This window comes from Cnephaeus nilssonii (assembly GCF_951640355.1).
Source record: "Cnephaeus nilssonii genome assembly, chromosome: 15".
Lineage (NCBI taxonomy): Eukaryota > Metazoa > Chordata > Mammalia > Chiroptera > Vespertilionidae > Cnephaeus > Cnephaeus nilssonii.
The window spans coordinates 55,668,926-55,683,085 of NC_137086.1; the positions used below are offsets into that span (position 1 = coordinate 55,668,926).

Here is a 14,160-nt window from a genome sequence, read left to right on the forward strand (position 1 = left end):
GTAGACAGATAGCAGGTGCTAACTAAATATTTGTTCAGCCTGGTGTTTCTCAGGGTGGTCTCTAGACCAGCGTCAGACCCTCCTGGTGCCCTGTTAGCAAACGGGGGCCTGGAATCCGCACCTGCACAAGCTCCCGGCGAGCCTGCTGTGGGCCAGCACTTGAGAACCGCAGACCTAAGTCGGACCCTCCAGACCGAGCAGAGATGTTTCCTGTGTGGCGCTCTCAGGCCGCCCGCTGAAGAGAGAGCCTTCTCCCTGCAGGGCGCCCGCCTCTTGGGGATTTCCAGGAGTGGATCAGACTCAGACCCAGCCTCAGGTCTGCTCCAAACTGGCCATTTAACCATCAAATTGCCGTCTTCACAAATAAATTGGGGCTTAAAGCGCCAGCCCCATGTCGTACACAGTGTGAAAGCCAAGGCCCAGTCGATATTTGTTGAATTGAGTTAAATTTAGGAACCACTTACCTGGCAGCACTTTGAAGGGGTTCTGGAGATACAAGAGGAGTTCAGGGACAACTTTAGGCTGGGCTTCCGAAAACCTCCTGGAGGCAGGAGAAGCCTGGTGGGGGGGAGCCGGGCGGGTGGAAGGCCACGCTGTGCTGATAGGTTGATGCTCTTGCCCCTGCAAGGGATGGAGGGGCCCGAGCGGAGACCAGGTGGGCGGTGGCGAAGAGACGCAGGCACCTACAGAGGGTCATAGGTTAGAAAGATTTGCGCTCGGCCTGATTGCCTGAGCCTGCCTTATGCTGAAAAGTCACTCGGAGGAGCAGCCAGACACCCCAGGAGAGGGCCCCAGGGCTCCCCATGCCTGCTGTGCCCAGGTCAGAGTTAGACCCTGCTTATCTGCACTTTCGTGTCCTAGGGCTGCCATACAAAACAACACACATTGAGGGTGGAAACACCAGAAATGTATTATCTCAGCGTTCTGGAGGCTGGAAGTCTGAGACGGAAGTGAGGCAGGGATGGTTCCTCCGTGGCCGCAGGGAGAATCTCTTGCCCGCTTCCGTGGCATCTGGTGGTTTGCTGGCATCGCTGGTGACCCTCGACTCATGGCAGCATAACTCCAACCTTCACTTTACATCCTCTCTCTCTCTCTTTCATCCCAAGGTCACCTTTTTAGAAGGCCACAGTCACATGGGATTAGGGCCCACCCCAGTAACCTCAGCTTAACCTGATCATTTTTGCAAGGACCCTATTTTCAAACGAGGTCCCGTTCTGATGTCCTGGGGGCTAGGATTTCAACACGAGAGATTTGGGGGACAAAGTTCAACCTACAGAAGTCTGAGTGTTGCATGTTCTGGGTCTGGCTCTGCCCACCACCCAGCCCTGAGCCAGACTCAGTGAGCGCGGTTGGGTCTAAGTGACACTAAGCTACAGAAGCCTGGGTTTGGAACCGAGAGAGGAGAAGCTGACACCCATTCTCTGGAGCCTTTCCTGCTGCACCCACCCCAGGGCTCCCACAGAGGAACCCAGGACGCACAAGAGGAGAGCCTCATGTCTGGATTTACCACCGAAGAACAGAAAAATGGCAAGCAAACAAGTCGATAAGCGGGCCAGAAAATGCAGGGCGTGCTGTGGTCTCAAACCCATCCTGCCCAACCCCCAGCACCTTCCTCTTTCACTATCTGCCCAGGTGGTCCCAGCGGAGAGGGCGCTAGGGACCTAAAGGGTGCCTGGGGCGTGGAGTGAACAGGGACTTAGGTCAGAGAGCATGAGTGCTGTCCTGGCTCTGCCATGACGTAATCTGTGACATTAGAAGGGCTGTCTGCCTCCCTGGCCACAGACGCCCCCAGATGTGCCCACCACGCTGGTGCATGTCTGCCTCCGCATTGTGCTAACCAGAGCATCTCACACGCTGCCCACGGGCCCACTATGTGCTGCTCTCCCTCGTCTTCTACGGCCACTTCTGTCAGGTGTCTGTGTGGAGAATTGCTGAGATCCCCCCTAACAGAGTTCTCTGCACCCCCTCTGTTCAAGCCCAAAGGCCATCCTGGTGTTGCAGATGTTAGAACTGGAGGACAGTCACGATCAGGTGCCCCCGTAAGCCAGATGCGGAAACTGACACACAGACGGGGGAAGTCAGCGTGGGCAGGACCTGCCTCCTGGCTCTCAACCCCAGTTTCCTCTCCTGGGACCACAACCCGAGGCTGTCTGTTCCCCGGCCCTCCGGTTTCCTGAGGCGAGGCGAGGCGAGCGGCTGCAGAGAGGATAATCCACTTTGCTGCGGCTCGGGGATTCTGTCGACAGGTGTGGAAAGCACAGATATGCAGTTTTGTCACAGATTTTGCTCAGTATGTCAGGCTTGAAACAGCGGTTCTTCTTCATTTGTCCCTCGTGGTTCCACTCCTAAGACAGCCCGCCCCACCCCTGTCCTAGGGCTCTGCACCCCACACACCCACACAGACACACACAGACACACACACTCACAGACATTCACACGCACACAGATATGCACACACACACACAGATACACACCAACACACACAGATAGATACACACACTCATAGACACAAACACACAAAAATAGATATACACAGACACACACCCACACAGACATCCACATGCACACAGACACATACTCAGACACACACAGACATGCACAGATACACACAGACACCCAGACACATGCACTCACAGACACACACAGACACTCACAGAGACACACACTCACAGACATGTGCACATAGGCACATACAGAAAGTCACACACTCATACACGCACACGGCAGGTACCCCCAGGTTGTGGAAAAACTGCCGGAGAGGGCTCGTGAGTGGATTAGACACTCAGGTTCTACGACATGTCCGTCAGGTTTATTAACATGTATGTTTCTCAAGGGCAAGGACTGTGTCTTCTGCTCAGAGCCACCTCCCTGCACAGCCTGGAATATTAGATTTCAGGAATTGAAATCTAATGAACTGAAAATTGCTTTAATGTTTTTTGAGGAAACAGTGTTACTAGCCACAGGCCCCTGACCCCAGAGGCAGGGAGTTCGCAGGCTCCTGGCTCCTAGTGCATTTGCAGCGGGGCTGGCCCACCTGCCTCGTGCACATCTCGGCTCTCACAAATGCAGGGCCCCTGCTTCTGTTTTGTGAACATGCAGGCCAGAGTGCAGGGTGCAGAGTAGCCACCCCCAAAGCCACATCCAGAGGGGACACCTGTCCTTTTCAGGAAGGGGAGGGAGTGTGTCTTCAGTTTGGGAAACAGAAGAAATGGTGTCTAATCTTAGTCATAGGGAGAAAGTACCCATCTCCGCTGGGCCTACTGACACAATGTATAGGACCTGGAAAAGCTGGCCGGGTCTCCAGAAGCCTTGGGACAGCCTCCAGTGGGAACCTACTCAAGGGACCCTTGACCTCGGTGACCTCAGGGCTCAGAGCGGCCCGTGTGTGCCCCATTTGCGTCGAGCTGCCCAGCCCTGTGTTCCCGAGGCCCCGCACAAGGCAGGGCCTCTCCCCCAGTCGCTTTATTCTAGGGAACTTACAGGTCTATTGCCATTTGCAGCAGCTCCATCCCCAGAAATCCACTGGGCATGGGGCATCCTGAGAGGGAGGTGACAGGGTTAATCTAAGGGCTGGGGGAGGCAGGAAAGGCCTTGAAACCATGTAGTGAAGCCAACCAGATTAATAGAGGAAGAGAGAGGGGGTAGACCATTAGGAAGACAAAGAGAAAATCATGCTGGAGCAATAGAAAGGGAAATCTAATATCAACTAGGGAAAAATAAATGGAGATTAGGGCAAACAAATTAGCTTTAATGGGTTCGATGCTAATACAAGAATAACAGCGAGCTGTGAATGCCTTTGAGGGGAAGATGGGATAAGGAACCTGAGCAGTCATGCAGGCAATGAAGACGATGCAGGGAGGGGGCCGGCCAAAGGAGCCCTGGCAGAGAGAAGGGAAATCTCGGAGTGAAAGGGTGGGAGACATGGTGGAGGGGGGTGCCCTGTTTGACCAGATAGGACTGGGGCAGGGAAGCGGCTGGGAGGGGATGATGAGAGGGAGGAGCAGGATCAGCAGGGATGGAAATAAAAGCAAAGCAACTGGAGGAGACTGAGGGCAGAGGAATAAAACCCAGAGCATAAGCTGTGTGTGTTGGTGGGGGGGGGGGGAGGGTTGGGGGCCGTGGATGGAAATAAAGAGTGGAGGGGAATAAACAGACATGGAATAGGGGGAGAAATATAACAGAATTAGGTTTGTTCTCTGACTAAAGAAAAACGTAAAAAGGGAAAATTAGGCCCCCACGAAATGAAAACCTGGCGGGGATTTTGCAGTGGGTTTTGGAAAGCACCCCAAACTTGGGGGTGATAGGAAGTCACATGTGCTCATAGAGGGGCGGGCTGTCCTGGACTAGCCAGAGCCCCGGGAGCCTGCAGGGGGCGGCCTGGCCGCAGCCACAGTCTGCTCTGCCCCTTGGTCTTGAAGCAGCCTTCGGCAGGTTATGGACCGTCTCTGCTTCTCATCTCCTCATCTGCAAAGTGGGATAACGCGCTGCTTCTTTAAAGGCTGTTATGCGAAGTAGACGGAAAGATGTGTTTATGGTGCTCACGGGGCTGCAGAGTCAGCTCCTCCTGCCACCTGGCTACAGGTGTTACACTAAGCACTGACTCATGGGAAAGGGGGCTGAATACTGACAATCGCCTTGCTCCTTCCTCCTTCCCCTCTTTCCTCTTCTTTTAAGCCCAAGGCTGGTAAAATGCCGGCAGAGTTTGGTTCTTTCCCAGCTAGAGGCTAATCCAGGGAGCGTCTCTGTGCACCTGTGTCTGCCTGCTTCTGCCCCCCTCCAGCTCTCTCTCCTGCTGGGGGAGGGCAGTGCTAACCGCCCACCCTCTGGGTGGGTCTAAGGAAGAGCATCCAAGGAGCCAGACTTCTTATCCTATTGTTCCCAGGGCCAGGGGGATGGGGGACTCTACCATAGGCCAGGACGGCAGAGTGTGGGTGGCTGTGAGCCAGAGCTGGTCCTCCTGGCCTCACCACCGGGGACCTCTGGGGCGGCATTGAAGTGCACAGAGGCCCTGCCCGAGGAACCAGCCGGGTAGACGTGAACTGGGAGGCTCCTCACAACGGCCTGAGCCTGGCTCCTCTAATGTTGACGTGGTTGAGGCTTGATGGAGGAGCCAGCAGGAAGACCTCCAAGTCGTCCCCAGGCTCCTGCAGAGGGCAACCCTCTCTGCCCCTGGGTGACATCTGCACCCGCTCTCTGTACAACTCACGCCTCTGGAAGACAGCTCTGCTCGGGGCAAGTAATGTGTGGGCTCACTGAGCTTGTATGGCCATGCTTTCTTCCCTCCGTTCTCCCTCCCTCTTTCTGTCACTCCAATAATGAACTCAGTCAGCATTCCTGGGTACCTACTGTGCGTTATACAGCACATTAGGGTTTCACAGATAAAGCAGCCATGTCACCCCTCAATGGGCACACAGTGTACGCAGCAGAACATGGCCAGCATAAATGCACACTTATATTCTGTACGTGTAGTGATAGAGATGATGCCCTGGCATGTTTAAAAGAAAGGACCAGAGCCCTGGCCAGTGTGGCTCAGTTGGTTATGTGTTGTCCCATGCACCGTGTGGTCACCAGTTGAATTCCCAGTCAGGACACATATCCAGGTTGCAGGTTTGATCCCCGGTTGGGGTGCGTACAGGAAGCAACTGATTGATGTTTCTCTCTCACATCAATGTTCCTCTATCTCCCTCTCCCTTCATCTCACTCTAAAATCAATAAAAACATTTTTTTTAATTAAAAAATAAAAGAAAGGACCAGATCAAAAAGCAGGCGGTAGTTACCTGTAGGTAACTACTTCAGGTCTGAGTGTGAATCGATCAGCAGAAGGTAAGGACGGGGCCCTCCGGCAGAGGACAGCATAGACAAGGACCGGGAGACTTCTGATGCTACGCAAGAAGAGCAGCGAGTCAGCCTGTGGCTAGGGCATCAGATTCAGTTCTCAGACAGGTAGGAAACGAGGTAAGCCAGGGTCCCTCCTCAGGCACAGTCCTCCAGATTCGTAGCCTAGACTTCACCATGCGGGTGGTGGAGCCGGGCCCCACAAGTTTTCTTAAACGTGGGTGTGACATGGTCAGGCTTGGGTTTTAGATGTCCCACTCCCCAGCTAAGGGTGGCATGTGCAAGGCTGGGCGCAGAGACCAGTGAGTCCAGGTGACTGGGTAAACCTACTCACCTCTGTCCCACATCACTTCGATTTTCTTTGGTCGCCTGGAACAAACTCCATGCCTTGCCCTCCCCCCTCATGCTTTAACACTGCACTCTGCCATGTGTGTCTTAGCACCTCTCCAAGCAATAATTGTACATCTACTTGTGTGTTTCACAATTCCTACCCTGGAAGCTTCACGAGGCAGCATCAGCTCCATGTCATCGGTTCTAGTAAAGAGCTTGGCAAGTGGTAGATATGCAGTAACCGTGTATCAAGTGGGTAAGCGAACGCATGCTGCTGGGGATGGCTGGACAGCGCTGGTTAGGTAGCTGTTTAGGAGGTAAAAACGTCATGGTTTGGGGAGTACACCGCATGGGGAGGATGGAGGCTAAAGGCAGTTAATTCATGTGGCAGATACTTACTGAACACCTAATCTATTTAGTGATGAACAAAGCAGACGAGGTCCTGCCCTCATGGAGCGTTTGGTGTGGTGGGAGAAGAGGTACCCGTACTACGATCATGCAAACAAACATAAAATGAGAATGCGAATGATGCCACTCAAGAACGGTAGTGGGCACTCCAAGAACACCTGTTCAGAAGCCTCAGCGGGAAATGGCTGCTGTCTCCTGTCGGTCCCCTTCGGAGGAGGACAAGCACAGAGATGCCGAGGGCCACCTGGCCAGCTGGGGATGAAGCCAGATGCAGGTGCCCAGCCCCTGGGTCCTGGTCCACCCCAGGCCTGTGTGCCCTGGTAGCCCACACCTCAGGGATGTGGGAGTGATCCAGGGTGCAGACTCGGGACGGAAGGTGGAACAAGAGGTTGGAACACTGGGTGTGTTCCAGACAGGCACCAGGCCAAGGGGAGCAGCTGGCAGGCCACAGTTGCAGATCGCAGCCTGCCAGTGAGTATGCTGGAGAGACCACCACCACCACCACCAGGCTAAGACTCCAGAGCCGGGTCAGACTGACATGACCGAACCTTTGTGGAGGGGTGTGGGCACAGCATGATTTAAAGAACACCCCGCCTGGCCGGTGTGGCTCGGTGGTTGAGCATCAACCCATGTGCTGGTTCGTTCCTTGGTCAGGGCACATGCCCAGGTTGTGGGCTCGATCCCCAGTCGGTGGTATGCAGGAGGCAGCCAATCGATGTTTCTCTCTCATCATAGATATTTCTATCTCTCTCCCTCTCCCTTCCTCTCTGTCTAAAATAAAGAAAAACATATTTATTAAAAAAAAAAAGAAAAGAAAGAAAGAACATCCCACCTCCCATTATAGTCCTGCCAAGCCTCAAACTCTTGCCATAAAACTCTTTGGGGGCCAAAAGCAAAAATCCCAAGGTAGTTAAACGGAAATTGCCACAGAACAAGATATTATACCATTGTCGTTTCAGGACTAGGCAGAGATGTGAGAAACCAGCAGGTACAAGAGGAAAGTACCTGAGTTTGGGACTCAGGGATCCAGGGTGGAGAATCGACTCGACAACCATCCCAGCACCCCACGCATCTGCAAAGCATTTGTCTATCACATGTATTTTACTGGAGTATTAGCTAAACTTTTGTGAGAGGTGTAGGTATGTAAGAGGAGACACATAAAGCAATGTGAACAGGCACGGTGCTATTGTTGCCATGACAGGGATGTGTGCAAAGAACTGTGGAGCCCAGGAAACCATCCCCACATCTTCAGAGTTTGGGTGTTGGTGACTGTACACGAATTTGGGGCAATGAGCCTCTCTGGTCCTTCTACCATCCCTAGACCTCAGAGCTTGTAAGGGGTGAGGAAATTATCAAAGAGAGTCCCAAGGTGTACTTCTTAATCTCCAAATCGGTGGTTACAGAATAGTCACAGAAATGTAAACTACAGCATAAAGAATATAGTTAGTAATATTGTAATAACTATGTATGGGTCCAAATGGGTACTTAAAATATCAGGGGCCATTATGTAAGGTACTATGCTGTACACCTGAAACTAATACAGAATAATAATGAATATAAATTGTCACTGAAAATTTTTTAAAAAGACAGAATCATGGAACAGGCTGTCAAATCTCGGCCGGAAGGCGGGGATGGGTGGGAAGAGATTAACCAAAGAACTTGTGTGCATAACCCATAGACACAGACAATAGTGGGGTGAAGGCCTAAGGGGGTAGGGGAGACTAAAAGGGGTCAATGGGAAAAAGGGGACATCTGTAATACTTTCAACAATAAAGATAAAAAAAGAAAGAAAAATAAAAAAAGAAGGAAGTCCTAAGACCCGCCCAGATGGTCACTTTTCCAAAGTTTACATTTCTGAACTGCAGGCTTCCCCTAGGGCAGTGGTCAACAAACTCATTAGTCAACAGAGCGGCAAACTGTGGCTGGCAAGCAGCATGTGGCTTGCGAGCCGCAGTTTGCAGACCACTGCCCTAGGGCTTTGCAGACTTGCAAATGCTCTCCCTTGTAGGGTAAATCCTCTCTGGCCCCGGAAAGTTAGCACCCAGAACCTGCTGTGTCCGGCCAGGCATCTTGTTTTCCTCCTCCACACCCGCCATTCTGCACCCACGACCCTCCAGACCATGCAAAGGGCCTTTGTTTTGGAAGCTCTAAGCCTCTTCCTGGTCCACACCTTCCCCCCGGTCCAATCAGGGGCTCCTACTCGTTTCTGGCTTCCAGCCTCAGAGTCCTCCCGTCCACAGCCACATGGAAAGGTGGTCAGCACAGTAGGTGTCGGCCCTCAGAGCAGGAAGGCTGCACCCACCTCTGGGCATTTGGTGTGACTCACCCAAAGGAGTCCACTCCCCCACACCGGACACAGGAAGGACAAACGTCCTTCCATTACAGGGACTCAGCTCCAAACCTCAAACCAGAGGGGCCATCTCCCTCTGCAGCCAGCAGGCCTCTCCTGGCCTCCTTCCTGCCGTCCCACAGTTGCCACAAGTCTTTCATGTCTTGAGAGCACCAAGACCTTGTGCGTGGACTTCTTTCCCATGGAAACTTCTTCACCTGGTGACCTCCTGGTCATCCCTCCCTACAACTTCCTTCCGACCACTTATGGGCCCCCTAGCATCTGGGCTTACCTCTCTCAAAACACTTCTTCCTAAACAATTGCATCCCCCCAAAGATTTTCAGGTCTTCAAGGGCCTGGCTTCTCATCTTGTTCAAGGCGGCACCCCCAGGGCATTGTACCTGATTCCTGGTGGGCTCTCTGTATGTATGTGTTGAGAAAAAAAATAAATGAGAACTGTAATATACAAACAATAGGAAATACAATTCTAGAATAAGGTGGGGAGGGGTAGGAGGTGCACAAGTAGTTAATCTCTTACATTTTCTTTACCAGCCATTGCTCAATGGCTCTCAACATGTAGCCCCAGGCCAGCAAGCACCCCCACCTGGGAACTTCTTAGAAACTTGGGTTCTTGGTTCCATCCCTGACCTGCTGATGCAGAAATTTGGGGCCCTGGGCTCAGAAGCCTGTGTTTTGGGGTTTGTTTTTTTTGTTTTGTTTTGTTTTGTTGGGTTTTTTTGGGGGGGTTTTGTTTCTTTTCTCTTTTATTTTTTTCATTTTTTAGGAGCCTGTGTTTTAACAAACCCCCAAAGTGTTTCTGATGCACCTCAAGCTTGAGAACCACTGCCTCAGTCTTAGGGCCACACTTGGACCAGAACATGTAAATATTAAAAATCAGAAAAACTTGACACTTAAAATAAAGATTTTCAACTAGCCAAACACTTCTCCACTCTCACCACCACCCCCCCCCCCCATCTTCTTACAGTAGATGTTACAGGTCAGCAGCAGACACAGTAAGAGGTGCTATTTAGCTCCATTTGATGGATGAAAACACTAAGGTTGAAACAAAACCCAACTTTCTCAAATGATAAAATTAAAGCAGGCAAAGTCAGTGCAGGAATCTGAGCCAACCCTCTGCATAGCAACACACAGTCACTCAGAAGCCAGTACAATAAAATTAAGCACCAGAGAATTCAGATTCGGAGGTTGAACTTATCTTCCCCTTTGCAACCATAACTGGCTGATAGAGCATGAACCTTCACGAGGGTCCTGGGGGCCTCGGGTCTCCAAGGTCAGCCCTTCAGGACGACTGAGGACAATTACCCACACAGCTTCGATGGGGAAACAGGGTAGATTTTTTTTTTTAGTCAAAGTACCCAATTCGTGCCACCCAAAAATGGCGTTTGGTGTTTTAAATCTTCTGCCTGGCAGGGATGAACAACCCCACCCTTAGGAAGCCTGGCTGCCAGATACAGAGGTCTTGGTGCCAACATCTAAGCCTGGGGGGGGGGGGGGGGGAAGGGGGAAGGGAGGAGGTTGACCTGGAGCCCAAGTTCTGGGAAATGGGGACAAAGCTGGACCGCCCCCTCCCCCAGGGCTTGCCTGGGTTTGAGTGGCTGTCTGGCGCCCCCTGGTGTTCAGTATCTGGACCTCAAAGAGCCAAAAGGCAGCCAGGAGGGAATGAGGGTCCAATGGCTGCAGCCATTCTGCTGGGAAAGGCTGTGTGGCCCATGAGGAGCCAATGGAATGGGCCCAGGAGTGGGAACAGGCCACTCCTCCCCTTCTAGTGGCCCTGATGCCCTCCAGGCTTCTTCCCAGCCCTGGTGGAAAAGCACTCGAGGGACAGGCTGCCGAGAACCGGAAGATGGGTCACTGTGTCCCTCCTGCGGGTGTTTGGCCAGTGGGCTTTTCCTCCTGACTTAGTGCCCTGGCCTGAGGCTTTTGGTCTTCTTCTTCTTCTTCTTCTTCTTCTTCTTCTTCTTCTTCTTCTTCTTCTTTTTTTTAAGAGAAATTGATGGTTATGCTGAAGACAGCTTGGGCCCCGAGGAGACACAGCAGTTCTGAATGTGCTAAGTCGGTGGGCAGGAATGGGCACGATGTGCCCCGCAGAGGCACTTCCCACCTCGGCCATAAATAGTCCTTCATGGGCTCACTCAGAAGCCTGGCTCTGCTCTTCCTCCTCGCTGCCTGGTCCCCCGAAAACCCCCTCCCTCCCTCCCTCCCCCAAACTCCACCAAAACAGCTGGTCAGCATACCCTGCTCCGTGAGAAAAGATGCCTCACGCCCAGGCCGTGGCCCCTCAGCACAGGACTCAGGGCCAATGCCCGGCTCCTGGGGTCAGTTCTGGGCCGTGGAAGGAAAAGCAGGGCCCACGCAGGACGCTGCGTGGAACCTTACCCTGGGTCGTGTCTTGACTCCCTCTCATAGAAGCTGAGTCACAAATGTCCTGTGAGTCAAGCCACTAGAACTCCCCGAGCCCCCGTGTCCTCATCAGAATAAGGGAGTTCTCAGCCCTGAAATTAGCCTGCCCAGCTCTAGGCAGCTGATCAGTCCAAGGACGAGCCCCTTCTCGCCTCTCAGCTTCGCCTGGAGTCCCACCGCCCGGAATGGCTTTCTCCTTTCTCTCTTTGCACCTCCACGCACAGCTTAGACTTCTCTGGGAGCCCTTCTTGGTGCCCTGAGCCTGAGGTTGGTCCCCCCATACCTTCTGCATGTCCCTGGCCCCAGCAGTGGTCATGAGGTATGTTGACGAGCGTGGGCAGCCTCGGCCCCACTTTAATAAGCCTCGTGAGGCAAGAGCAGAGGCCACATCTGCCTCATTCCCCCTAGCATCCCAGGTCCTGGTACAGTGCCCGCCACATCGTGGGCACGCAGTCCATGTGTGTTTGAATGGGGGGGGGGGGGGGGAGGTAGGCTCAGAGTGAACCAGGCTGCCTCTTGGCCCTGACAACTGTGTTGGGACTATTTATTGTCTTCCCAGGCCACGGAGGGCTGAACCAGCTGGGAGGGGCCTTTGTGAATGGCAGACCCCTGCCCGAAGTGGTGCGTCAGCGCATAGTGGACCTGGCCCATCAGGGCGTGAGGCCCTGTGACATCTCCCGCCAGCTTCGTGTCAGCCATGGTTGTGTCAGCAAGATTCTTGGCAGGTAAGCACGAAATTCACCACCCACCACCCTCCGGCAGGGCGGCCTCTGCACCCGCCAGGCTCGCAGCCACCTCCCTCCCAGGGACCAGGGCTGCACGCTCCCCTTTTCTCCTTGCTGTGTGTCTCATTTTCCAAAGGCTTCTCACTCCTACAGCAGGAGACTCTTCCCCAAAGGGCCTTGCCTGCTGAGACCCAGGGAGATGGAGCCGCGAGGGAAGGGGCATGCCCTCAGAGGTGCCTTCCACGGTCAAACCCCTGGGCCTCCACCCTCTCTGGCAGCCAGGCCTGGATGCTGTGAGCTTTATAAGATGGCCAGGTGACCTGCCTGGGGAACCTTTAATTTAAAAAGTATTCAAGGCCTAGGCCCAGCCCACGCCTGTTAGGGCAGAATTTTAGGGGTAGGGCCCAGGTTTGGAATTATTCCGGGCCTTCACGTGATTCTAAAGCCAGAGTTGAAATCACTGCCCAGAGGTTCAGGTGGAGCCAGGACAGCAAAGCTCTGATCCAGGCTGATTCTGCCTGGAGGGCCACTCCTGTCCAAGTGCCTGAGGCAGAGGGTGGAGCTTCCAGTCAGCAGTGAGCTGCCTCCCTTCCCTGACCCACAAGTAGACTCAGGAGGAGTTCTGGTTTAGAAGCAAAGGACCTGTCACCAAACGGTGGGAAGCTCTGGCCTCCCAGCTGAAGTTGTCAGGGAAGAGGGTGGCCCCTTCAGGGTCAGGAGAGGGGACCCCAGGATGGGTCAAGCACCCCAGAGAGGAGGTGGTGCCTGGATGGTGGCAACAGACAGAGTTTAAAGGGCAGGTGTTATTTCATGGCAGAGGAGACCAGAGAGTTTCCAGAACAAGGAGGCAGCGGTATCCTGACGTGGGTCATTGACCTGCCAAAGCAGCTGGTTGTGGGTGAAGGGAAAGGAGGAGAGGGGCGCAGGCTCAGTGTAAGGAGGGGACATGGCCAGACATCCAGGCAAGAATGGAATTCTAGAGATTGTGAGGAGCGGCTTCTACCTTACCCCTGAAACCTGGTAGAAAACAGTGCCCAAAGGGGGGTAGGGTGGGGGGTGGGATGAGGAGCAAAGATGAGCCAGCAGGGGAAACAGCACTGGGGGGGCCAGCATTTGAGGCCAGCCTTGGGGGTACGTGCAACCCTGGGCCCCTCCCCAGAAGCCTCAGAGGGGACAAGGGTCTCTGGTTAAGTCCACGCCCAGAGACTCACCTGCCTACTGGGTAATCTTTGGGTTGTCTATTGGAGTAGGTACTACGAGACTGGCAGCATCCGGCCTGGGGTGATAGGTGGCTCCAAGCCCAAGGTGGCTACCCCCAAGGTGGTGGAGAAGATCGGGGACTACAAGCGACAGAACCCCACCATGTTTGCCTGGGAAATCCGAGATCGGCTGCTGGCTGAAGGCGTCTGTGACAACGACACTGTGCCCAGTGTCAGCTCCATCAACAGGTGAGAGGCGGACAGCAGCCGGGGGTCTCAGAGGTCATACGAGAGACCTGAGGAAGGCCCTGGCTCATGGAGCAGAGCTGGGAGGGGGCCTGGAGCCAGACAGGAAGCCCCATGCACAGGCTGGCATCTCACCTCCTCACCTCCTCAGGGCCACAGGCATCCCTGGCTGTACTTCCTGCAGTTTCCTTCCTAACACACCACATCATTTTTCATTGAATAAGACAATCTTCTTCTTGAATTGATCCTTTCTTAAGCCACAGGAACCCTAACTTGGCCCTCATTCAGATATTCACTCATTTGTTTAGCCATTCAGTTAGTTATTCACTCACTACCTTAATCAATCATTGGCTCACTCACTCATTGATTCATTCATACACACATAACTTATTGTTATGTGCTAGGCCCTGGAGGCACAAAATCCTTGTCCTGGTAGAGCTTATAGTCTAGTGGGAAGACACCCACTATTCAAGTACCCACAGGAACAATTGTACAAGTGCAGCTCTAACATGGGGGTCTGTGAGCTATCGCGGGGGTGACTTGGTTTAGGAAGGTTATGAGAAGATGCCCCTGAGTAAGAAGCAATGAATACGAGTTAACTAGCTAAGAAATGGTGTGAGCAGAGCTCTGCAACAGCACATGCAAAGGCCCTGTGGCTAGCAGGATC

At 53.4% G+C, this 14,160-nt stretch overlaps 1 protein-coding gene across 8 annotated transcripts in view; it reads left to right on the plus strand.

Annotated features, from left to right (window-relative positions):
• PAX8 (paired box 8) overlaps positions 1-14,160 on the plus strand; it is a 49,666-nt gene that overhangs the window by 15,484 nt on the left and 20,022 nt on the right. For 4 of the 8 annotated variants that reach the window (XM_079791741.1, XM_079791740.1, XM_079791736.1 and 1 more), the window contains exons 3-5: positions 6,585-6,847; positions 11,883-12,048; positions 13,296-13,496. In XM_079791741.1, coding sequence (XP_079647867.1) covers positions 6,616-6,847; positions 11,883-12,048; positions 13,296-13,496 — 599 coding nt within the window. In that variant the 5' untranslated portion in view covers positions 6,585-6,615. The remainder of the gene's footprint in view (positions 1-6,584; positions 6,848-11,882; positions 12,049-13,295; positions 13,497-14,160) is intronic. The other 4 variants (XM_079791737.1, XM_079791735.1, XM_079791739.1 and 1 more) reach the window with 2 other exon arrangements.